General features: G+C 36.5%; 1 protein-coding gene across 1 annotated transcript in view; it reads left to right on the top strand.

The window, feature by feature from the left end:
• The window catches only part of MIB1 (mindbomb E3 ubiquitin protein ligase 1), a 109,682-nt gene that overhangs the window by 13,063 nt on the left and 70,885 nt on the right, over positions 1–25,734 (top strand). Inside the window, exons 5-8 of the mRNA XM_021708483.1 lie at positions 980–1,184; positions 13,944–14,127; positions 22,166–22,310; positions 23,876–24,009. Of these exons, the coding sequence (XP_021564158.1) occupies positions 980–1,184; positions 13,944–14,127; positions 22,166–22,310; positions 23,876–24,009 (668 nt within the window). The remainder of the gene's footprint in view (positions 1–979; positions 1,185–13,943; positions 14,128–22,165; positions 22,311–23,875; positions 24,010–25,734) is intronic.

The following is a 25,734-nucleotide window of genomic DNA, read 5'->3' as shown; positions in this document are numbered from 1 at the left end:
TGTTCTTCTTTCCAAATCATTTGACTTGGCTTTTTAGCAAAAAGTATACTGTTTTCATGCAGCATACCTTAATTTTTTTTATTATAAAGGAAAAAATAGGAAAAATATCTTGTTTTTGATGAGCTTATCCATTTCACTTGCTTTCAGAAATGTTTTTGTTTTGTGTCTTGCCTTCATAAAAAAATGCAGAATCAACATGCATATTTTGGATAGCTCAGCACAGAGGTTAAAAAAATTTCTTATTTTTAATTGTTATACATGCAGAATCAACATGCATATTTTGGATAGCTCAGCACAGAGGTTAAAAAAATTTCTTATTTTTAATTGTTATACATATATAATAGTTGTACATATTTACAGAGTACGTATGGTGTTTTCATACAGGCATATAACGTGTAATGATCAAATCAGGGTAACTAGGGTATCCATGACATCAACAGTGTTTCATGAATCATGAACCCTTGATCTCAGAGCTAGCATTTGAAAATAATCTAGGGAATTAGTTTTGAAATATTTAAAAATGCTCTTTAGGGCAAAAATCACAAGAACTATTTGTTAAAAAACAGTACTAAGCACTTCAGAGAAAAAAGAAAACAAAAATTCCAGAGTTTTCTTTCATGTTCTTGATTTAGTTATTGGGGCTCTAATGCAGTGGTAGTCAATGTCATCTATGCATAAAGGTGAGTATATTCAACACCCAGGACTTTGTGTTTGCCCACAAAACTGCATCGTCTTTTATAGCTTCTACTCTTGTTTAGTCTTTAATATATATAGATCATCACATTATTTAAGTTTTTGAGTCCATTTTTCAGAAAGCTCTTGTTCTAGAACTTTGTACTTATAGTGGATTCTCAAAACATTTTAAAGTTAGGTAGTACCTAAAACTAAAATATTTGGATGTTATTGTTATTTAAAAACTATGCAGTTGCATGTTGTTGCTGTGACTTTTTTCTTTTTTCAACTACATCTGAAATTACAGGTGAGCAGAATGGCAACAGGAATCCTGGTGGATTGCAGATTGGTGACCTGGTAAATATAGATCTTGACCTAGAAATTGTACAGTCTTTGCAGCATGGTCATGGAGGATGGACTGATGGAATGTTTGAGACTTTAACTACAACTGGAACTGTTTGTGGCATTGATGAAGACCATGACATTGTAGTACAGTATCCAAGTGGCAATAGGTTGGTGATATTTCTCAACTTTGGATAACGAAACATTAGTCTATCAAGAACAGAACTTTAAAGAAAGCAGATAATGTGATATAACTAAAGATTCATTGAAGCTAGCTTTTGAAGGGTAGATAAAAATCCAGAGTATGTTGGTAAGGTGGATGGGAACAAATGATAAGAATTGTGTGTGTGTGTGTGTGTTGTGTATATATGTGAGTTTATATGAGTATGTTTATGATACATGTTGTGTACAAATTTATTTTTACTTCAGCAGGAGAATATATTATATCAGTATTAGGTCTAAATATAGGTAAAAAGTTCTGTGCTCATAATGGACCATATCAATCTATCCTGAATAAGAAGGATTGTATTAGAACTCCTATGATCTATATCTCCAGAGCTATCTCTCTGTTTAAAAAATTGATACACATGACCAGGCTTGGTGGCTCATACATGTAATCCCAGGACTTTGGGAGGCCGGGAAGGGAGGATTGCTTGAGCCCAGGAATCCTAGACCAGCTTAAGCAACTTAGTGAGATCTTGTCTCTACAAAAAAATAAAAAAGTTAACTGGGTGTGGTGTTGTGCACCTGTAGTCTCAGCTACTCAGGAGGCTAAGGTAGAAGGTTTGCCTGAGCCCCAGAGATTGAGGCTATGGTAAGCTGCAGTCTTGCCACTGCACTGCAGCCTGAGTGACAGAGTGCGATCCCAACTCAAAAAAAAATTGATATACAAAAGTTGTACATCTTTTTGGTGTACATGGTATATTTTCACACATGCATGTATACAATGTGATGATCAAACCTGGGCAATTGGGTCATCCAGCACTCCAGACACTTGCCCCTTCTTCATATTGGGAACATTTCAACTCCTCTCCTTCAGCTATTTTGCAATATATGTCAAATTATTGTTGACTACAGTTGCCCTACTGCAGTATTGAACACTGCGTCTCATTGGTTCCATCTAACTGTGGTTTTGTGCCCATTAACTAACTTCTGTTCATCCCACCTCCTCCCTACCCTTTCCACCTTCTGATAACCAATAGTCAACTCTCTACCTCCATGAGATCCACATGTTAAAATCTTACACATGAGTGAGAACATTCGCTATTTGTCTTTCTGTGCCTGGCTTATTTTATTTTACAGAATAACTTCCAGTTTCATTCATATTGCTAAAGATGACAGATTTCATCTTTTTTTTATGACTGAATTAATATTTTTTTGTGTATATGTGCCAGATATTCTTTATCCATTTATCTGTTGATGGGCATTTAGGTTAGGTTAGCTATATTTTGGCTGTTGCAAACAGTGCTGCAATAAACACAAGAGTGCAGAATTCTTTTCAATATACTGATTTCCTTTCTTTGAATATAACCCAGCAATGGGATTGCTGGATCTTATGGTAGTTATATTTTCATACTGTTTTCCATAGTGGCTATACTAATTGACATTCCTACTAATTGACATTCCTACCACCAGTGTACAAGTGCTCCTCTTTCCCCACATCCTTGCCAGCATTGTTGTTTAATTTATCTATCTATCTGTGTATCTATTTATCTATAAAGTCATCTTAATTGGGGTGAGATGTTATTTAATTGTGGTTGTAATTTGCATTTCCCTGATGATTAGTAATATTGAGTACTTTTAAATATGAAATATATATATATACACCTGTTAGCCACTTGTATCTCTTTTTTAGAGAAATGCCTGTTCAGATCTTTTGCTCTTTTATTTCAGTTGGGGTCTTAACTTTATCATCCAAGCTGGAGTGCAGTGGCATAATCATGACAATCAGCTCATAGCAGTCTTGACCTGGGCTCAGCAATCCTTTCACCTCAGCATCCCGAGTAGCTGGGACTATTGGCGTGTGCCACCATGCACAGCTAATTTTTTAGATTTATTTTTTTTGTAGAGACGAGGTTTTACTTTGTTGCCCAGACTGGTCTCAAACACCTACACTCAAGCAATCCACCAACCTCGACCTCCTAAAGTATTGGAATTGCAGATGTGAGCCATCACTTCTGACCCTTTTGCCATTTTTAATCAGATTTTATTATTTGTTATTGAGTTGTTTGAGTTTCTCATATATTCTGAGTACTAGTAATCCCTTGTTAGATGGATAATTTGCATATATTTTCCTCCATTCTGTAGGTTGTCTCTTTACTCTGTTGGTTGTTTACTGTGCAGAAGCTTTTTAGCATCATGTGATCCCATTTGCCTATTTTTGCTTTTGATGACTGGGCTTTAGGAATCTTACCCCAATAATTTTTGCCCAAATCAATATCCTGAGGTGTTTACTCAGTGTATTCTTCTAGTAGTTTCAGAGCTTCAGGTCTTAGATTTAAGTCTTTAATCTATTTTGATGCAATTTTTGTAGATGGTAAGAGATAGGGGTTTATTTTTATTCTGCATATTTTTTGAAGAGAATACTCTTTCCCCAATGTATGTTCTTGGCGACTTTGTCAAAAAACAGTTGGCTGTAAATGTGTGAATTTATTTCTGGGTTCTCTATTATTTTCCATTGGTTTGTGTGTCTACTTTTGTGCTAGTACCATACTGTTTTGATTACTATGACTCTGTAGTGTATTTTGAAGTCAGGTAGTATGGTGCCTCCGGTTTTGTTCTGTTGCTCAGGTTGACTTTTAGCTGTTTGGGGTCTTTTGTGGTTCCAGATGAATTTTAGCATTTTTTTTTTCCTGTGAAGAATTATCATTATTATTTTATAGGAATTACATTGAATCTGTAGATTGCTTTGGGTAATATTGACATTTTAATAATAGTCTTTCAATCCATGAGCTTGGGAAATAGTCCCATTTTTTTGTGTCTTAGGTTTTCTCTATCAGTGTCTTATAGTTTTTCTTGTAGAGATCTTTCATTTCTTTGGTTACATTTCTTCTTAGATATTTATATTTTCTGTAACTGTTGTAAATGGAATTGCTTTCTTGATGTCTTTTTTATGTAGGTGTGTATAAATACTATTGAATTTTGAGTTTGTATCCTGCATCTTTACTGAAATTGTTTATCAGTACCAAGAGATTTTTGGTGGAGTCTTTTTTTCTTTTATATTTTATTTTTTGGGATGGGATTTTCCTCTGTTGCCCAGGCTAATTTTGAACTCCTGGACTCAAGTAGTCTTCCCGCCTTGGCCTTATGAGTAACCGGGACTACAGGTGTGTGCCACCACACCAGTTTGTTAGAGTCTTTAGGTTTTTCTAAATGTAGTATTATGTCAACTGTAAACAAGTATAATTTGACTTCTTCCTTTCCACTTTGGATGGCCTTCGTTTCTTCCTCTTCCTCTGGCTAGGACTTATAGTACTATGTAGTGGTTAAACCGGGCAAACTTGTTTTGTTCCAGATCTTAGAGGAAAGGCTCTCAAATTTTCCCTGTTCGGTACGATGTTAGCCGTGGGTTTCCTATGTATATGGTGTTCATTGTGTGAGGTTTGTTAGGAGTTTTTATCATAACGGAATGTTGAGTTTTTTCTAATGCTTTTCTAGCATGTATTGAAATGATCATATGGTTTTTGTTCTTGATTGTGTTCATATGATGTTTATTTTTGTAAATTTTAATTTTTGGTAGAAGAGGGTCTTGCTATGTTGCCAAGGCTGATGTCCAATACCTTGTCACAAGCAATCCTCCTGTCTTGGCCTCCCAAAGTGCTGGAATTATAGACATGAGCCACTGTGCCCAGCTGTGTTGTATCAAGTTTATTGATTTGCATATGTTTGAACCATGCTTGCATCCCTGGAATTAATCACTTTTGATCATGGTAAATGATCTTTTAATGTGTTGTTGTATTTGGTTGCTAATATCTTGTTGAGAAGTTTTACATCTCTGTTCATCAGGGATATTGGCCTGTAGTTTTCTTTTTTTTGTATCCTCGTCTGTTTTTGGTATTGGAAATACTGGCCTTGTAGAAAGAGTTTGGAAGTATTCCCTTCTCATCCATTTTTTAGAAAAGTTTGAGTAGAATTTGTATTAGTTCTTCTTTAAATGTTTGGTAGAATCTAGCAGTGAAACCATCAGATCCTGGGTTTTTCTTTGATGGGAGACATTTTATTATTTTATTACTCTTTCGATCTTGTTACTCATTACTGTTCAGGTTTTCTCTTTCTTCATGGCTCTTTTGGTAGGTTGTATGTGTCCAGGAATTTATCCATTTCTAATAGCTTTTCCAACTCGTTGGCATATAGTTGTTCATAATAGTCTCTAATAATCTTTTGCTTTTTTGTGGTATCTGTTTATGCCTCCTTTTTTAATTTTTAATTTTCATTTGGCTCTTTTATTCTTCCTAGTCTAGCTAAAGGTTTGTTGATTTTTGTCTATCTTTTCAAAATACCCATTTTATGTTTTGTTGATCTTCTGTATTTTTTAATGTCTCAATTTCATTTGTTTCTGCTTGATTTTTATTATTTCTTTTCTTTTACTAGTTTTGGATTTGGTTTGTTCTGGCTTTTCTAGTTCTTTGAAGTATATCATTCATTTATTTATATGAAAAATTTCTACTTTTTTGAATATTGATTTGATGTTTACCATTGTAAACTTTCTTCTTAGTGCTGCTTTGGCTGTATCTCATAGATTTTGGTATGTTGTGTTTCCATTTTCATTTGTTTCAAGAAAGTTTTAAATTTCTTTCTTAATTTCTTTGTTCACCCAATGGTTGTTCAAGCGCATGCTGTTTAGTTTTCATGTGTTTGTATAGTTTACAAAGTTTCTCTTGCTGTTCATACTTGGTTTTGTATCATTGTGGTCAGAAAAGATACTTAATATCATTTCAGCTTTTTAAAATTTGGTGAGACTTGTTTTGTGGCCTAACTTGGTTATCCTAGAGATTGTTCCATGTGCTGATAAGAAGAATTGTGTTCTGTAGCACTGGATAAAATGGTCTGTGAATATTAGTTTGGTCTATTTGGTCTAGAGTGTAGTTTAATTTTGTTGTTTCTTGGTTGATTTTCTGCCTGAGTGATTGGTCCATTACTGAGAGTGGGATGTCGAAGTCCCCTACTGTTACTGTATTGCAATCTGTCTTAGAAGTATTAATATTTGTTTTATATATTTGGCTGCTCTGGTGTTGTTATATCCTCTTGCTGAATTGAGCTCTTTATCATTATATACTAATCTTTGTCTCTTTTTACAGTCTTTGACTTTAAGTTTATTTGATCTGATATAGGTATGGCTACTCCTGCTCTTGTTTTCCATTTGCATGGAATACCTTTTTTTATATCTTCACTTTTAGTCTATGTGTCTTTATAGGTAAAATTAGTTTCTTGTAGGCAGCATATAGTTTTGTTTATTTAGTTTTAAATTTGTTTGGCCAGTCTGTGTCTTTTAATTGGGAAATTTCTTCTTCTTCTTCTTCTTTTTTTTTTTTTTTTTTTGAGTTGGAGTCCCACTCCATTGCCCAGGCTGGAGTGCAATGGCACGCTCACAGCCACCCCAGCGTTGACCTGGTAGGCTCTTACGATCCTTCCACTTCAGCCTTCCAAGTAGTCTAAAACGTTTATATTCAATATTGTCACTGAAAGACAAGAACTTAGTATTGCCATTTTGTTATTTGTTTTCTGGTTGTTTTGTAAGTTTTATTTTCCTTTTTTTTCTCTTGCTTTTTTCCTTTGTGGTCAAATGATTTTCTTTGGTAGTATGTTTTAATTTGTTGCTTTTTATTTTTAGTGTATCTATTATAGGTTTTTGCTTTCTGGTTCCCATGAAGCTTACAAAAAGCATCTTATAAAAATAACAAGTTATTTTATGTATATGACAACTTATTCTTATTATTTTTTGAGTTGGAGTCTCACTCTGTTGCCCAGGCTGAAGTGCAGTAGTACGCTCACGGCCACTGCAGCCTCTGTCCATTGGGCTCAGGTGATCTTTCCACCTCTCACTTCCAAGTAGCTGACTACATGCTGATGACAGGCATGTGTCACCGTGCCTGGCTAATTTTTTGATTTATTGTAGAGACGAAGTCTCGCCAAGTTGTCCAGGCTGATCTCGAACCCTGGGTTCAGGCAATCCACTCACCTCAGCCTCCCAAAGTGCTGGGATTATAGGCATGAATCACCACACCTGGCAACAACTTAAATTTGATCACAAAGAAAGAAACAAAGGGAAAATTAAAACACTCTACTCTTTAACTTCATCCCCACATTTTTACTTCTTTGGTCTCAGTTTATACCTTTTGATATTGCCTATCTCTGAATGATTTGCTATAGCTATTATTTTTGATAGATTGCTGTTTTAGTCTTCATACTAGACGTATGTAGGGATTACACAGCACAGTTATAGTATTAGAGGATTCTGAATTTGCCTGAGTAATTACCTTTACCAGTGAGCTTTATGCCTTCAAGTGTTTTCTTTTTTACTTTTATTTTTTGTCTTTTCTTTTTTTTTTGAGTTGGGGTCTCACCTGTTGCCCAGACTGGAGTGTAGTGGCACATCATGGCTCACTGCAGCCTTGACCTCCTGGGTTCATGCGATCCTTCTGCCTCAGCCTCCTGAATAGCTGGGACTACAGGTACATACAACCATGCCTGGCTAATTTTTTGTAGAGACAAGGTCTCACCATGTTGTCTAGGCTGGTCTCAAACGCCTGGGCTCATGCAGTTCTTTGATCTTGGCCTCCCAAAGTGCTGGGATTACGGGCATGAGCAACTATGCCCAGCCTCAAATGTTTTCTTTTTCTTTGTTAGCATCCTTTTCTTTTAGTTTGGTGAACTTCCTTTATCTTTTTCTATAACACTGGTGTAGTGGTGATGATTTTTCTCACCTTTTGATTGTCTAAGAAGGATACTGTCTCATTGTGTTTGAAGGAAAGCTTTGCTGGGTACAGTATTTTTGATTGGCAGTTTTTTTCCCTTCAGCTCTGAGTATGTGGTCCCACTCCTATGGCTTGTATGTTTTCTGTTGAGAAGTCTGCTGCTAGATAAATTGGAGGTTCTTTATATGGTATTTACTTTTTTGTTATTATTGTTTTGTTGATTTTTGGATCCTCTCTTTGTTTTTGACGTTTGATTATTATATGCCTTAGGGTAGTCTTATTTAGGTTGAATCTATTTGGTGGTTTCTTTCTGACCTTTTAATACTTGGATATTTATATCTTTCTCTTGGTTTGGAAAGTCTTCTACTATTATCTGAATACTCTTTTTACCCTCTTGCTCTTTCTCAATTCTCTGATGAATGTCATTGACTCAGATTTGCTCTTTTGAGGTTAGGCTTTATATTTCGTAGGTGTTCTTCATTCGTTTTTGTTCTTTTTTACCCCTTTTCTGTATATTTTCAAATATCCTATCTTTGATTTCACTGTTTCTTTATGCTACTTGGTCAGTTCTGCTGTTGAGAACCTCTAATACATTTTTCAGTTCAGCAGTTGTGTTTCTCTGTTCCAGGATTTCTGTATGATTTTAAAAAATTATTTCTATCTCTGTTAAATTTCCTTGATAAATTTCTGAATTTCTTTTCTGTGTTATCTTGGAGCTAGCTGAGTTTCCTTAGAACTGCTATTTTGAATTCTTAACTGAGAGCTCATACAATGCTCTCTCATTATCTTGGTCATTGGTTCCTTGTTTGGGGAGGGCATGGCTCCCTGTTTATTTTATTTTTCTGTATGTGTATGTACATCTATGACTTCATATTGAAAGATTATTTTTTTTCCCCAGTCTTTGCTATCTGACTTGTTTTGGTCTTTCTTGGGTATGTTTGCTTAGAGGTTTTTTTGCAGCTGTTTTTTGAATTCCCTTAATCCTTCTTTTCAGCACTAGGTCTTACCTTAAGCCCAGGTTTGTCTTAGCTCTCACAAATGTTTGGAGTACTGCTTGTCCTGAACAAGAAGGAGAGGGTCCCAATGGGGATACCCCAGCTGTATGGGAAGGCTTGCTTGGGGTTCATGGCCAGAAGACCATTGGAATGTGCCTCCTATAACAGGTGCTGCTGAGCTGTCAGCCTGATTTGGCATCTCCTTTGGCTGAGATAAAGAGCAGAGTTTCTAGGTCTGGGATTGCTAGGCTTGCCTTCTCACTTTCTCTTTAGCTACTTTGAGTGATTTTTCTCCCTACTTGTAGTGCTTCCATTGGATTGAGGCAGCAATGATTTTCTTGCAAGGGAACATTTTAACTTGATTATATATGCAAATACTGTATTTACAAATAAGTTCACATTAACGGATACTAAGATTAGAATTTCAGCATGCTTTTGATGGGCACATAATTAAGCCCATAGTAGGAGATAGTATTCCCCCAAACTAATCTATAGATTCACTGCAGTCTTTACCAAAATTCTGGTGCCTTTTTTTTTGCAGAAATTGACAGACTGATTTTAAAATTCGTATGGAAATTCAAGGGACCCAGAGTCCCCAAAACAATCTTTAAAAAGAACAAAGTTGGATCTCACATTTCTTGATTTCAAAACTTAACCACTAAGCTACGGTAATCAAGACAGTGAGTTAGTGGTGTAAGGTCAGACATATAGAACAATGGAATAAAGTTGAAAGTCCAGAAGTAAGCCCTTGCACTTATGCCAGTTGTTTTTTAAGAGATGGAGTCTCCCTGTGTTTCCTAGATTAGAGAGCAGTGGGGTATTTGCAGGTACGATCATGATGTGCTACAGCCCATATGACCTGGGCTCAAGCAACTCTCCTGCCTCATCCTTGTGAATAGCTGGGATTACAGGCATGTGCCATTGCACATAGCTGATCAATTGATTTTTGACAAAGGTCTAAGATGCTTCAGTGGAGGAAAGAATGGTCTTTTGAACAAATACTACTGGGACAATTGGATATCAACAAACAAAAAGATGAAGTTGGACACCTACCATACACCATATACAAATATTACGTCAGAATTGATTGTAGACCTAAGTGCAAGAGGTAAAACTAGAAAACTTTTAGAAAAAAAATATAATATAGGTATAAATCTTCATGGCCTTGGATTTGACAGTGCTTTCATAGATACAACCCCCAAAGCAGAAGCAACTAAAGAAAAAGTGGAGAAATAGGATTTCATAAAAATGAAAAACTTTTGTGTTTTAAAGGAGATTATCAAGAAAGTGAAAAAACAACCCATGGAATGAGAAAAACAAATCTGCAAATTATATTATTAATAAGGGACTTGTATTTAGAATATAAAGGAACTCTTAAAATTCAACAATAAAAGAGAACCCAATTGAAAAATGGCCCGCTGGGTGCTGTGGTTCAAGCCTGTAATCCCAGCACTTTGGGAGGCCGAGGTGAGAGGATTGCCTGAACCCACGGGTTCAAGACCAGCCTGGGCAACTTGGTAAGACTCATCTGTACAATAAATTAAAAAATTAGTTGGGCATGGTAGCATGCACCTGTGGTTCTAGCTTCTTCGAAGGCTGAGGCAGAAGGATCGCCTGACCCCAGCAGGTTGACACTGGGGTGGCCATGAGCATGCCTCTGCGCTCCAGCCTGGATGACTGAGTGAGACTCCAACTCAAAAAAAAAGAAAAGAAAAATGGCCAGAGAATTTGAATAGACATTTTCCCAAAGAAGCTGTGTAGGTGGCCAATAACTTCACTGTATTATTTGGCTACGGCTGCCATAGCAAAATACTATAGACTGGATTGCTTAATCAACAGAAATTTATTTTCTCATACTTTTGGAGGCTAGAAGTTCAAGATCAAAGTACTACCCTTTGTGTACAAGGAGCGCGAGAGATCTGTGGTGCCTGTTACTCGTATAAGATCACCAGCCCTATTGGATTAGGGCCCCACCTATGTACCCTCATTTAATCTTAATTACTTCTGTAAAGATGTCTTACATTGGGGGTTGAGTTATGGCTTCAACATATGAATTCTGGAGAAACATAGTTCAATTTATAACAACCATGAACTGTGCTCTACATCATTAGTTAGTAGGGAAATGCAAAACAAAACCACCATGACATACCACTCTACACACTAGAATGGCTAGAATAAAAGAGTCAGATAACAAGTGTTGGTGAGGCTGTAGAGAAACTAGAACCCTCATAAATTGCTATTGGCACTGTAAAATGGTAAAGTTGCTTTAAAACACTGTTTGGGAATTCCTCAAAATGTTAAACCATAGATTTACTATGTGACCCAGCAGTTCCAGTTTTAGGTATATACCTCAGAGAACTGAAAACATGTGTCCACACTAAAACCTATATGTGAATGTCTGTAGAAAAGCATTACTTATAAGAGCCAAAAAGTAGAAGCAACCTAAATGCCCATCAACTGATGAATGGATAAGCAAAATGTGATGTATCCATGCAATGAAATATTATTCATCCAAAAAAAGAATAGAGTACTGACACATACAGTAACCTAGATGAATCTTGCAAACATTATGCTAAGTGAAAGAAACCAGTCACACAGATCACATATTGTGTGACTTTTTTTGTATAAAATGTTCAAAATAAGCAAATCAGTAGAAACAAAGTATATTACTGGTTATTTATGGGTGGAACAGAGGGCGTAAATATGGAGTGATTACTAGTAGTTATGGGTTTTATCTTTATGAGGTGATGGAAATGAAATTAAGTAGTGGTGATGGTTGTACAACTGAAAATACTAGAAACCACTAAATTACACAGTGGGTGAATTGTATGGTACACAAACTATATCTTAATAGAGCTGTTACTAAAAAAAAGAGTAAGACTGGGTACAGTGGCCCATGCCTGTGATCCCAGACATTTGGGAGACAGAGGTGGAAGGCTTACATGAGGCAAGGAGTTTGAGACCTAGGCAACAGTGAGACTCTACCTCTACAAAATAAATCTGCCAGACCGAGGTAAGAGGATTGCATGAGCCCAGGAGGTCAAGGCTGCAGTGAGCTCTGATTGTACCACTGTACCCAGCTTGGGTGAAAGAGTGAGAACCTGTTTCTAAAAAATAAAGTGAAACAAAGTACAATTATTATTTAACAATTTTTTTAAAAAGAAAAAGTCTTAAAGATATAAATTTAAATTCTGATTAGCAAATACTAACACATTTTATGTTAAACATTCTCTTGTTTGTTGTTTGGGAATATTAGGTTAGCACAAATTACTTGTAGAATTCTCATTTAGAATTTTTTCTTGGGCATAGAGTGTTAATAGTAATATGAATTTGAGTTCTAGAAAATCTTTTTTGTTCTTTATTTGACAGAATTTAGTGCTTATTTTGTATTATGCCCTGTACTTAGGATTATAAAGATAATTAAGATGTAGTCCCCTGCTTTGAAGGAGTTTCCTTTTTAGTTTGGGAAGACAAAATGAGAAATAATTGCGATAAAATGTTATAAGTAATATGATAGGCAACTACTTAGGGTCCGAGGGCCTAAGAGAAGAGTGGTCATTTCTATTTGACAAATTAAAGAAAATTTGTGAGACAAAATTATGCCTGCAGCAAATTTAGAGGATAGACCAGATGTCACTGGGGAGAGCACCCTAGGCTGAGGGAGCAGCTTGAGTAAATGCTGCTCTGTTCAACCACTGTAGCAGGTCTAGTACACTTTGGATTATTGGGAATGAGGTAGAGGGCACTGTTGTTGGGTTGGTAAGGCTGAAGAGAAAACTGTGTGGCACATCTTTCTGTTTGGGTTGCTTTAGAGAGTAAAGCTTACTTGCATGGTTACAGGACTACAGTACACAGGTTTTTATATAGTGTGACTTCTCAGAGTCTTTTGTATGCTAGTAACCTTTTGAATTAAGGAGAAGAGAATGTAATATGCCAATATTGTAGAAATTGCTTGACAAGGGAATCTTTTTTTCTTGGAGTTCAATGTGGGATCGGGGAAAGTGTTATGTTATCCATTGTTGTACCTCTATCTGATGGGATATTAAGTAGTCATTACAGTGATGGTTCTGAAACAGCATGGAAAATGCTTATGTAAAATAAGTCAGAATCCAAATTTGTTTGCTATGATGATTACAGTTACGTTAAATACTCATGCATGGGGAATTAAAACTAGGTACTATTTTTATCTGTGGAATTGGCAGTGGTGTGGGGAAATGTTACACTCTTTATAGAACAGTTTGATTCTGTCAGAATTGTAAACAAATATATATTTTGATCAGGTAGTTTTTGAAGAAGCTCTGGTAAAATACTAACCTTATGTGCCCAAAGATGTACATACAGGAATGTTTTTTATAGTGTTATATGTACTAGTAAAAATCTGATAGTACTTCAAATATAGTCAGTAGGAGAATAGTTAAGTACATTGGTATATATCCAAGTCATAGAATACTCTGTAGCAGTTTAATTGAATTACATAGATCTGTATGTGACATCAAAAAAACTTCCAAGATGCATTATCTGAGAAAAAAATAAGCCACAGAAATACACACACACACACACACACACACACGGGATTCAATTATGGAAAAAACTCTCTACATTATGCCACTCAACATATTGATAGAAGGTCTGTAAGGATACATAATAGGACATTAGTAGTGGTTTCTAGTGGCATGGGATCCAGGGTGTTTATGTGAAATGAATTTTATTTAATGTGTTTCTGAAATGTTTTGAGTTTTTAACAATGATCATGCATTACTTTTATAAAGATTTTTAAACACATGCAGGGGAGAATAAATATACTAAAATGTTAATACATTAATACTTATGTTAGGATGGGGAGATGATGAATTACTTTTTTCCAAGACTTGTGTAATAAAATTATAAAAAGGAAATAGAAATCTTTCAGGATATAATTGCAGAGGATTGCCATATTCTTTTGATCTGTAGTGTTTAACTAAGAATGTTGTGTTAAAATGAAGTCAGGCTACCCATTGTGAGTGTGGCTTTGCTCTCGTAGGTGGACCTTTAATCCTGCTGTTCTCACTAAAGCAAACATTGTCCGAAGTGGGGATGCTGCCCAGGGTGCAGAAGGAGGCACCTCACAGTTTCAAGTGGGTGACCTTGTACAAGTTTGTTATGATCTGGAAAGAATTAAACTTCTACAAAGAGGACATGGCGAATGGGCTGAAGCGATGCTTCCAGTAAGTATATATAGAATATATATATATATTTTTCTTGAGGCAGGGGATCACTCTGTTGCCCAGGCTGGAGTGTAGCAGCACAATCATGGCTCACTGTAGCTGCCTTGATCTTGTGGGCTTAGGTGATTCTTCTACCTCAGCCTCTCAAGTAACTGGAACTACAGGTGTACACCACTACACCTGGCTAATTGTTTTGTGGAGACAGGATCTCGCTATGTTGCCCAGGCAGATCTTGAACTCCTGGCCTCAAGCAGTCCTCCCACCTCAGCCTCCTACTAAAGCGCTTGGATTATAGGCGTTAGGAATTATACTTTGCTTATGTCATCTTTGAAAGTAAATTAATCTTAGGAATTGTATTGGCATAAGCCTTCCTGGAATTGTACTCTCCATATATTCATCTTTTATTTTTTTTTCTAATTTATTTCAGTTACATTATCCTGGGATGGTCCAGAAAGGGTATGGGTGTGTGTGTGTGTGTGTGTTTTGAGCCAGGATCTCACTGTATCACCCAGGCTGGAGTGCAGTGGCATTATTATGGCTCACTGCAGCCTCCAGGTCCTGGGCTCAAACAGTCCTCCTACTTTAGCCTCCCAAGTAGCTAGGACTATAGGTGTGCACCACCATGCCTGACTGATTTTACATTTTTTTTGTAGAGATGGAGTTTTCCTATGTTGCCGAGGCTGGTCTCAAGCATCCCCCTCCCAAAACTCTGGGATTATAGGTATAACCTGACCAGTTAACGTTTATTTGTGTGTTTTTGAGTTGAGTTCTTACTGTCACCGAGGCTGGTGCAATCCCGGCTTACTGCAGCCTCAGCCTCTTGGACTCAAATGCTTCTCCCATCTCAGCCTCTTGAGAAACTGGGACTACAGGCATGCACTGCCACACTCGGCTAATTTTTTGAAATTTTTTTGTAGAGATGAAGTCACTGTATTGTCCATGCTGGTCTTGAACTCCTGGGTTCAAGCAATCCTTCTGCTTTAGCTTTCCAAAGTGCTGAGATTATAGATGTGAGCTACCATGCTCATCCCAGTTAATGTTTTTTGTGGAGAATGTAGCGTGGTATGTCAGGAGAGGCTTTCATGATTACTTAATCCCAGAATGAAATAGGTATGTGCTCATCCAATCTCTGGCATTTCTGAACCACTGTAGTTTTTCCTGATTTGAGCAGCTCATATGTATGCCATCTGAGGGTAGTTTTGCCCCTCTACAGTTTAATTTTTTAAATTATATAATTTTTTTTATCAGATGTTTAGCAACAGCAAACAGATTTGTTTGTTCTGTCCTTCTTGCATCCATCCTTCTCTTTCTCTGTCTGTATCCCTTGCTTCTGTTCTTCTGTCCCCTCTTCTGTGCTATCCTGTGTCACCCTGCTCCCTTCCACGCTGTCTTGTCCTGTCTCCCATCCTCCACCCTGCTGTGTCCTCCCCTTGAGTTCTCCACCTTGCCTTCCACCCTCTTCTGCCTCACCAGTCTCTCAGCTCCTCTCCTGTCTGTCCCTTCCATTCCAGTCCAATTCAGTGTCCCATCTGTCCCATGTATCTCTTCTCCCATTCTTCTTGGTATCTCATCACCCCATCCTGCTAGGTTGTTTCATCCTTGTCTCCTGGTTAGCACCTCCTTCTCTTCCTATCTAGCCCCAACTCCTGTCCTGTCTAATCTCTTCCCATCCTGTCTAGTTCCTCCTTCCTGCCATTCCTATTGTCCTGTCCTTCCATAAATCCATCTGTCCTTTGTATCTTATTTCCTCAGCAGATGTTTTAGCACATACAATGTGCCTGTTAGGCTTCAGGGCTACAATAATGAACAAAACAGAAAAAAAGTCTCTGTTGTTATGGTGCTTTCATTTAAATACATTTCATATTTTGTAGTTGCTGAACATGTATGCATGTATGTACACACACACACGTGTGCACACACATGCACACACAGATGCAGACTGTTTATCTTAGCAATATTACAAGTAGGTGGTGGTATAGCATCCTTATTTTAAAGATGAGGAAATCAGAGATAAGATTCTGAACTGGAATTTTGACCCCAGATCTGTTTTCAAAACCTAAGTATTCTTTCTGCCATATCAAACTGCTATGTGAACAAAACTTCTGGATAATTCCAGAGGGGATGGTTAAGATTCCAGTAGTTGTGATGTAGATTTTGCATCTTCTCATATCCTCTTGGTAAAAGCAGACAACTAAATTAGCGTAGCCAAAAAAGCTACAAATGTTTATAACAAAGATAGGTGACAGAGTACCCTAAAATATGAATGAATAGAGATAAACTACTGACAAGTAGTGGTCTACATCTCTCTGTATGGCAGTGGAGAAAATTAAGGGGCATCTGATAGACCTGAGAGCAGGAAAGCTCCAAAAGAGCTAACAGATGTTCACTGGCTAGTGTGGTATATTCGTGTCCCAGTGGCAGCTGGACCTGGGCCGGCGCATGCAGATTCCGGTTTGGGATGAGAGCAATAGGGCCATGCTAAAGTGTGAAAGGACTGGAGCAACCTGGGCCTAGAGACTCTTAAAACTGATGAGCCAAGGCTTCCTTCCAAGACAAGCCTCACTTTGAAGAGAAAGTGCTGGGAAGAGAAACAAAATTGAGTAAGACAGAGACAGTTAGGGACAAGAGAAAGAATAGGTCCAGATAAAAACTGGATGGGGCCGGGCTCGGTGGCTCAGCCTGTAATCCCGCGCCTTTGGGAGGCTGAGGTGAGTGGATTGCCTGAGCCCGCGGGTTCGAGACCCGCCTGGGCAGCGAGACCTCATCTCTACCATAAATCAAAAAATCAGCTAGGCGTGATAGCGTATGCCTGTAATTCCGGCTACTCGGAAGGCTGAGGCGGAAGGATCGCTGGAGCCCAGCAGGCGAGGCTGCGGTGGCCGGGAGCGGCCACTGCACTCCAGTCTGGGCGGCAGAGTGAGACTCCGACTCAAAAAATAAAAATAAATAAAAAATAAAGATTCTGGAATATTAAAAAAAAAACAAAACTGGATGGGATCATGGTTAAATCCTCATACGCAGTTATTTTTGTAAAAGAGAGCAGGGAATAGAATAACTTCTCTACAGATAAAGTACATCAGAAAGATATGTACAGAAAACTGATAAAAACAAAAATCTACTAATTCAAAATGAACTAAAAGAATGTAAGAACTTGATATGATATAGAAGAATAAAATAAATCATAATTAGAAATGAAGTGATAGAACTTAGGAAATGATTAAGAAGAAGATAAAATATCATTTCAGAAGAGGAGACCAAGCTAGAAGAAACACAGCAAATAAATATAACAGATAATGCCTTAAGAGAAATATAAGGTAGGAAAAATTTAAAACTAAAAAGGTAAATAGTATTCCAGAAAAAGTGACAAATGTGAAATATCCAATATGAAGTATGTTAGGTATTCTTAGAAGAAGAGAAAACAAAATCCAAAGATATGGAATGAAACAAATACTAAAATTTTCAAAAAAAATTCCTGAACTTAAAAAAACAATTTGAAATGAAGTGTTAAAGGAGTACATTGTATACCTGGGAAAGCTGCCCAGAACATCAAATGCTATGTTCTGTTGAAATAACCATACCTTTAAGAAAAAAACCACAAAAAACTATTTGATTGTCAAGAAAAAAAGACCAAATTATTGGTCCTAAAGGAAAGAAACTAATTTTGCTGTTAAGAAAAAATTTAATCTGATTGTTTTAAAACAGTGAAATGACATTTATTTAAGATACTCAAGGAAAGAAAATTTAAGGGGAAGATTTTATATGTAATCAAACTGACTTTCAAGAGTCAAGGCTACAGACTACTATACATATGTAAGGGTTCAGCTGGGCGCAGTAGCTCACCCCTGTAAGCCACCACTTTGGGAGCCTGGGACAAGAGGATTGCCTGAGCCCAGGGACTTGAGATAAGCCTGGGGAATTTGGTGAGACCTCATCTCTACAATAAATAAAATAATTAGCTGGGCGTGGTGGCTTGCACCTATGGTTCCATCTACTTGGAAGCCTGAGGCAGAAGGATCGTCTGAGCCCAGCAGGTTGAGGCTGTGGTGGCGGTGAGCGTGCCACTGCACTCTAGCCTGGGTGACAGAATGAGACTCTGGCTCAAAAACCAAAAAGTATATATGTAAGGATTTATGGAATCTTGTCCCCATGAACCCTTTCTAAGTAACCTAGAGAATGAGTTTCAGGTAACCATAATTATCATAGAAATATCAACTGAAGGACTGGTGATCAAGAAATATATATTTATCTGTTGGGCTAAGATTAAATAGTGGTTATAAAGGCTGAGAAAAATGAGGTGGAGCTAGGTGTTGTGTCTCACTCCTATAATCTCAACCCTTTGGGAGGCCAAGGTGGAAAGATTGTTTGAGGTCAGGAGTTCAAGATCAACCTGGGTAATGTAGCAAGACTATGCCTCTATATTAAAAAAAATTTAAATGAAAAAAATATTAAAAAACAAAATAGGGTAGGAATAGAGAGAACATGTTTAAGAAGCTGTTTGCATTTTAGTTATTATTATTATTTTTGAGTTGGAGTCTCACTCTGTCACCCAGACTGGAGTGCAGTGGCATGCTCCCGGCCACCGTAGCCTTGACCTGCTGGGTTCTGGAGATCCTTCTGCCTCAGCCTTCCAAGTAACTGGAACTACAGGCACACGCTACCACGCCCGGCTAATTTTTTATTTTGAGGTCTCACCAAGTTGCCCAGGCAGGTCTCAAACCCGTGGGCTCAGACAATCCACTTGCCTCTGCCTCTCAAAGTGCTGGGATTATAGGCTGAGCCACTGAACCTGGCTGCCTTTTAGTTATTTTAACTGCGAATAAATACTATTCTTTTAGATCAAAATATTAGGGGAGAGAGGGTAAGGGCATTTGAATGATTAATTTCGATATTGCACATACTAGGGAATCAATAGACTATATGTATGTATATTTAAAAGAAGGAAAAAATATGTATATGTAAAGGTATTACTGTAAACATAACTATTAGGGCAATCCAAACTTTATATTAAAAGTTTGCAATAAAAAAAAAAGAAAGCAATAAAAAATAATAGTCGTATATTATAATGTGTACCTGACACTGTGGTGGAAGAATCTCTTGAGTCTCAGAGTTTGAGGCTGCAGTGAGCTGTGACGGTGCCACTGCACTCCAGCCTAGGTGACGGCGTGAGTGAGTCCCTGTCTCTAAAAATAAAAATAAAAAGAAAAGAAAGAAAAAAAGAAAACAATGGAAAGATACATGATGAAGTTTTAAAAAAGGTATTACCTATATAAAAAGAATAGAATATTGGGTATATAAAAAATAGCATAGGATATAATATATCAGATTTATAAAGGATTTTTATAAGGTTTATTCCTACATAAAACCCTATAGTCTTGAATTTGAAGGGGAGAGTGTTTGAACTCATGATTTATTTTACAGCATTTACTCCTATATAAAAAGGAAATAGGATATAGGTATATATAGGTATATAGGATATAGAGAATAAGACAGATTAGAAGGGAGATATATTTGACTATGTCTGGTTTTATAGGTTTGATTTGATTTGAAACCACACACATGTTATATAATTGTAAAAATTAAATTTAAAGGAAACTACTAATGTGGAAAATGAAATAAAACTAATCACGCAAGAGGAAATTCCAAGTGATTTTTCAATACAGTAATTTTTCTTTATATGTTTATAGGAAGAATATAGCTTAAAGAATTGCATGGAAGGAAAATATTTAACTACTTTCAGAAATTTTGTTGTATGTGGTAGTGTTGATACTGTTATTCTGAGATTGTTGTATGTAGCCAAAAGAACAAGTGAGTACTTATATGATTATTCTAGTTCTGTTATCCTAAATGACCTTGTGAACAAGAATTATCAGAGTAGGAAAAGGAGATATCAATGTTATAGAGATGAGGTAGCCTTGAATTCGAATTGGATTTGAATTCTGTAGCCTTGAATTTGAATTGGAAGAGTGATTGAACTCAGAGTTTATTTTATCTTTAAAAGCAAAACAAAACCCCCTATTTCCTAGCTGTATTCACGAAAAAAGACTTCAGAACAGTGAACATTCTAGTAACAGCTAAACTTTATACCCACTTTATGGTTTTCAAACAGCCTTTCCCTCAGTAAAGAACCAAGGCTTTTTTTTGGAAAATGACTAATTCTAGCACTTTGGCAGGAAATGAACAAGATGAACCTCATACCAGATAACATGGACAGTATCAAAGAGTTCTAGGTTCATCTTGAAAGGACCTAGCAGCCAACTTGAGGGAGTTCTCACTGCTCACATACAGAAGACAGATGAACCTATTAAACTACACCAAGTAGCAAAATTCAGATTGTAAGAAACTTCATAGCACAAATAACTCTGCTTCTTCAACAAGTAACTTGCAAAAAAAAAAAAATGTGAACTTTATTTGGATCTTGATTTAAACAAACTAAAAAAATTGATCATTTATGGTGCAGTTGAAAATTTGAGCACTAGAATTTTATTATATAGAATTATCAATGAGTTTGGGTTAACAGGTGATAAATCATATTGTAGATAGTTTAAAAAGAGTTCTTATTGTTTAGAGATGCATACTGAAATAATATGGGCAGCTAGAGTGTGTAGGGAATAAATGAGACAAGATTGGCTGTGAGCTGATAATTGTTGCAACTGGTGGTGGGTACACGAGGACTGAATACTGTATACTACTATCTACTTTTGTATATGTTGATGCATGGGGGGGATGAAGGGTAATTTTGGTGTTTTTGAAAAAAAGATGATAGTTGTCAAAGAAGATTGAATTTTCAATCAATAGAGCAAAAACCTAAGGAATAAAATTTTGAGAAAATGAACAGATTTAGGAATCTGAGGAAGAAAAAGGAACTGGTCAGTGGAGAAAGGGAAGGAACTGGCAGAAAGATCAGACTGTCATCCAGAAATCAAGGGAATTGTTTCAAGAAGTTGGGGTCCAATGTTGTAGTGAAGTCAAAGGAGAAAACATTCAAGGGCAGTTAGTTGCCTCTCTTTGTTAGGAGGTTGTCAGATATAATCACTGTTCTTCACTGATTTTCTAATATTGTTATCTGCTGTCCTATTGAATAGATTTTAGACCCAAGAGGGAAGTAGGGCTAATAATAGCACTTGAATTTCAAGGTTATACATATTTGGTGAGTCAATACATTTAAAGCTCTAAGAACAGTGTCTGCCACATGGTAAGAGTTTCCACTGCTGCTGATGTGACCACCCTTCTGATTCCATATCTTTAGTATACATGTTATTTCTACACTCTTGTTTTTAGAATCAAGGGTGATTCTAAAAAAAGGTTTAAACATAGATGTAAACTTGAGCCCTTTTGACCTAGAAATCAGATTTTCTTTTTTTAGGCTATACTGATGATGACTTTTGGACTATTGAGTTGAAAGTTCTTAGTATGTATCTTTCAGAATTAAAAAAGGAAGGTTGAATATATGTAAAAACAATTTTTATGAACTTTTATGCATAAAATAGACTTACCATGATTTGTCTTTTGTATTCTTAGAGAAAATAGGAGTTTTATTTATTAAAATAATTTTTAATGATATTCTTTAAAGTTTATTACTAATAAATAACCTACTTAAGGTTGAATGCTATGGCTTATACCTCCCAGCACTGTGGGAGGCCGAGGCAGGAGGACTGCTCAAGCCCAGGAGTTTGAGACCAGCCTAGGCAACATTTTTTGAGACCTTATATCTGGAAAAAATGAAAAAATTAGCCAGGCATGGTGGCATGGGTCTGTAGTCCCAGCTACTTGGGAGGCTGAGGTGGGAGGATTGCCTCAGCCAGAAGGTCAAGGCTGTGGTGAGCTGTGATTTTGCCACTGCACTTCAACCTTGGTGTCAGTGTGAGACCCTAACTCAGAATAAAATAAGTAAATAAATAATACATTTGAATATGATTATCCTTTAAAAGCTTTTTCATTAGGAGCAAGGAAAATTAATACATTAAACATATAAGAACTGGTAGTTGATTTTATGGTATATGCTTTAGACTTGGAAACATGAACCTAAGTTTTTTTCAAGACTTTAGGTAAAGTTGGCCGAGTACAACAGATTTATTCAGACAGCGATTTAAAGGTGGAAGTTTGTGGTACATCTTGGACATATAATCCCGCAGCAGTTTCCAAGGTGGCATCTGCCGGATCGGCCATCAGCAATGCATCTGGTGGTATGTTTTGTATTGTGTTTCTTTAAAAGTAATATAATTTACATGAAAACCTTTGCTAATTCCCCAATTCTCATATCCGGATAGTGTTATATGTATGCTTGGCTTTCTTCTAGATTATACAGCCCCACTTGAATGTTGGATCACCTTTTAAACGTCCACTAAAGTTTTTTCTTCCTTTATGTGATGAGCAACACTTATTCTGGCTAAGGTACTCCCTGGAAGTGTTCCATAAGCATGTGCCTTTTCTTGTGTATATCAGAGTATTCTTTCCATCAAATCTGAGATAACTGAAATTCACATCGTACTCTTTAGTCGGAATTTTTGTTTTCTGCCAAAGAACCATCAGTTTCTTAGACGGCTTATTTTATTTCCAACACGATTGCCTGCAGATGGCTTTCTTCTTGTATATCAGCTATATATCTTTCTCTTACCATTTAATAAGAATTCTTACATATGTCATAATGAATAGAAAACTATGTTAAAATGTGAGTATACTGGATGCTTGGGGAGATTCATTTCCAAAGTCTTTCCTTCCTATGCTCCAGCTTTATTTGCATAAGTTCACTTCATTCTACTGCATATTACGTTACTGTATGCACATTGTCATCTGTAAAAGAAGGTAGACTGTAATTGTGTATAGTAAGAAACAAAAGGAAACATTAGGAGACCTCCAGTTACATTTTTGTACTACTTATTACTTCCTCTGCTTTTTGTCTTTTCTTTCCTGCAGTAATTTGCTAGTGTGCTTAAAGTTTAAATCAGGTAGGTCTATTTTTACCTTGAGATTAGATGGCATCACAGTAGGCAGACTACATGCAAAGTAAAAGACTGAAGGGAGGTTTATAGTCTCTACTCAAACACGTGGACTTGGCCCACTTTGTGATTTATCCCTTGCCCCACTTTGTGGTTTCTCTGCTTTCCAATAAGTGCCCCAAGAATTAAGGAGTAGAATTTGGTAGCTTCGAGTGATACTGTTTAGAAAAAAAAAATCTTATGAAAGTGTCTTGGTATATTCATCCCTGGTTCATTCTTGTTTTTGTCAAAACCAATCGACACTGACTGAAGTATATTTTTAACATTTAAATGTCCATTTTCAACTGAAATAAAATTGGTTTGTCCCTAAAATATGTCCCCAGATATCACAGAGAATATGTTACTTTTGAATCATAGTCACTGCTCTGTTGAATTATTATTCTAAGGTCTGTAGTATTGAGCGCTGAGGGTCACTGTGGTGTGCTTGAAACCTGAAAGGAGTGTGTTCATTCATAACATCTTTGGCATGATTTCTAAATCTTGAATTATTACTAGTATGTTACTCTTTACTTTTTCAAAAATTATAGTTTGAAATACATGAATTGGAGAAAATTTGTAATACGTGAATTTAACTTAGCTTGATGCAGTAATGATTATAACTTTCATGGGTCATCATCTGTAGCATAGTAGAAGAAATAACAATAATATAAATAAAATAGGTGAAGATTATAGGAATATGTGTAATCATTTGTTGTTTAGTAGTTAAGGTTTGAGATTCTTCTATATCAGAGGCTTTATTTGTTGCTTTACAGAAAGACTCTCACAACTCTTAAAGAAATTATTTGAAACCCAAGAGTCTGGTGACCTCAATGAAGAATTAGTTAAGGCTGCTGCCAACGGAGATGTTGCTAAAGTGGAAGATTTGCTAAAAAGACCAGATGTGGATGTGAGTATTTTAAAAAGTGTTTGGAAGCACATACAAAAGTAGAATAGTATAATGAACTTTATCTTCAGCAATTATTAAGATTTCATTATGCGTGCTTCATTTATTCATTCTTTTGGTTTTTTTCTGAGGTGTTTTAAAGCAGACATCAGGCATCATTCTTCAGTTTGCATTTCCAAAAAATATTGACATTTTCTTATTTGACATTTTAGATTTTATGGTTGACAAAACTTAGATTTAGGCATTTAGGTGATCAGTGTCCTTTTGGGTAATTCAGTAATTTTTTTCATATAAATATCATTTTATGATATCTTTTAAATATATTTTAGTAAATATCCCTCTTTTTGAAACATTTACTCTAACCTCTCCCTCCTGCTCCCCACCTCATGAAAGTTGACTATTTTACACTTTATAAGGCAGATGAATTAGAGGCCATGTGTTGTATGACTCTTCCTAGATTATGCTGTGGTTTTGCCATTCACACAAGCCATCTTTATTTTTTTGTGTCTGTTGGAGTCTTACTCTGTTGCCCAGACTGGAGTGCAGTGGCACGCTTATGGCCACCGCAGCCTCGACCTGCTGGGCTTAGGGCGATCCTTCTGCCTCAGCCTTCCAAGTAGCTGGAACTACAGACATACGCCACCACATCCTGCTAATTTTTGTGATTTATTGTAGAGACGAGGTCTCACCAAGTTGCCCAGGCTGGTCTCGAACCCCTGGGCTCAGGCAGTCCTCTCGCCTTGGCCTCCCAAAGTGCTGGGATTACAGTCTGAGCCACCGTGCCTGGCCACAAGCCATCTTTTAAGTGGGCAGTTTTGATTCTGGCTTCCTTATTGTACTTTGGCTTTGTGATTGATACTATGGCAGCAATATTATGTTCAATGTCAGTCAAGATACTGTGGTTGGAGTGGCAATTTGAATTATTCTCATTGGGTTATAAAGGCTTTTGTTGCTACTTTTTTGTATGTTTGTATTTAAGTATATGAGACAGTCTGACATAGATTAATAGCAGTATTGTATTCATGTCTTATTTCCCCTATAAGCTCATATGACATTTGAGCTTTATTAGAGATATCAGTTGTAGTAACACAATACAGCAATTTGTTGATTGGTTGTGAGATATATTACAAATAGTTTGCTTCAGATATTGAAATACCAAATATTTTTTGTTTGAAATAGTCAGACTTCCTTTATATTTAGTCAAGCAGATTTGATTTTTGTTATACTTAATTTTTTTCTTCATTTAATTAATTTATTTTTTGTGTCATACATACTAAAAATTTTAAAGTGAAAAATAGTTCTGTAAGGTCTATTAGGAAAAACAACACCCTCTCCTTCTCATCCCTGTTTTCCTGTTCTTCAGAAGTGACTATTCTTAGGTCTTTTAGCTAACATTCTTCGTATTTGAATCTCTGAATCTTCCAGTAACATACCTCTGTTGTTATGTCTTGGTTTTCTCCCTCCCCTTCCCCGCCCCTTCTCTCTTTCTTTCGATATCTTACTATGGAAGGTAAGGATTTAGCTTTTTCTTAACCACCTTCATCCCATCCTAACCAGACACGCTTTCCAGCTTCTTCGAGTGGTTAGATTGTATTGTAATTTTGTTTTCATGCAAGTGACATTCATAACTGAGCTGTAGAGTGTATTAGGTTTTGTTTTCCTACACAACTTTTCTTTTCATTGGAATTCATAGTTGTCCTTTTTAAAAAACTGAGATATAATACAGCG

The sequence above is a fragment of the Carlito syrichta genome, unplaced genomic scaffold (assembly GCF_000164805.1).
Source record: "Carlito syrichta isolate Samal-C Ts95f unplaced genomic scaffold, Tarsius_syrichta-2.0.1 Scaffold138500, whole genome shotgun sequence".
In the NCBI taxonomy this organism is placed as follows: domain Eukaryota; kingdom Metazoa; phylum Chordata; class Mammalia; order Primates; family Tarsiidae; genus Carlito; species Carlito syrichta.
The sequence above is the reverse complement of the archived record's forward strand: the minus strand, read 5'-3'. Positions and strand labels throughout refer to the sequence as shown.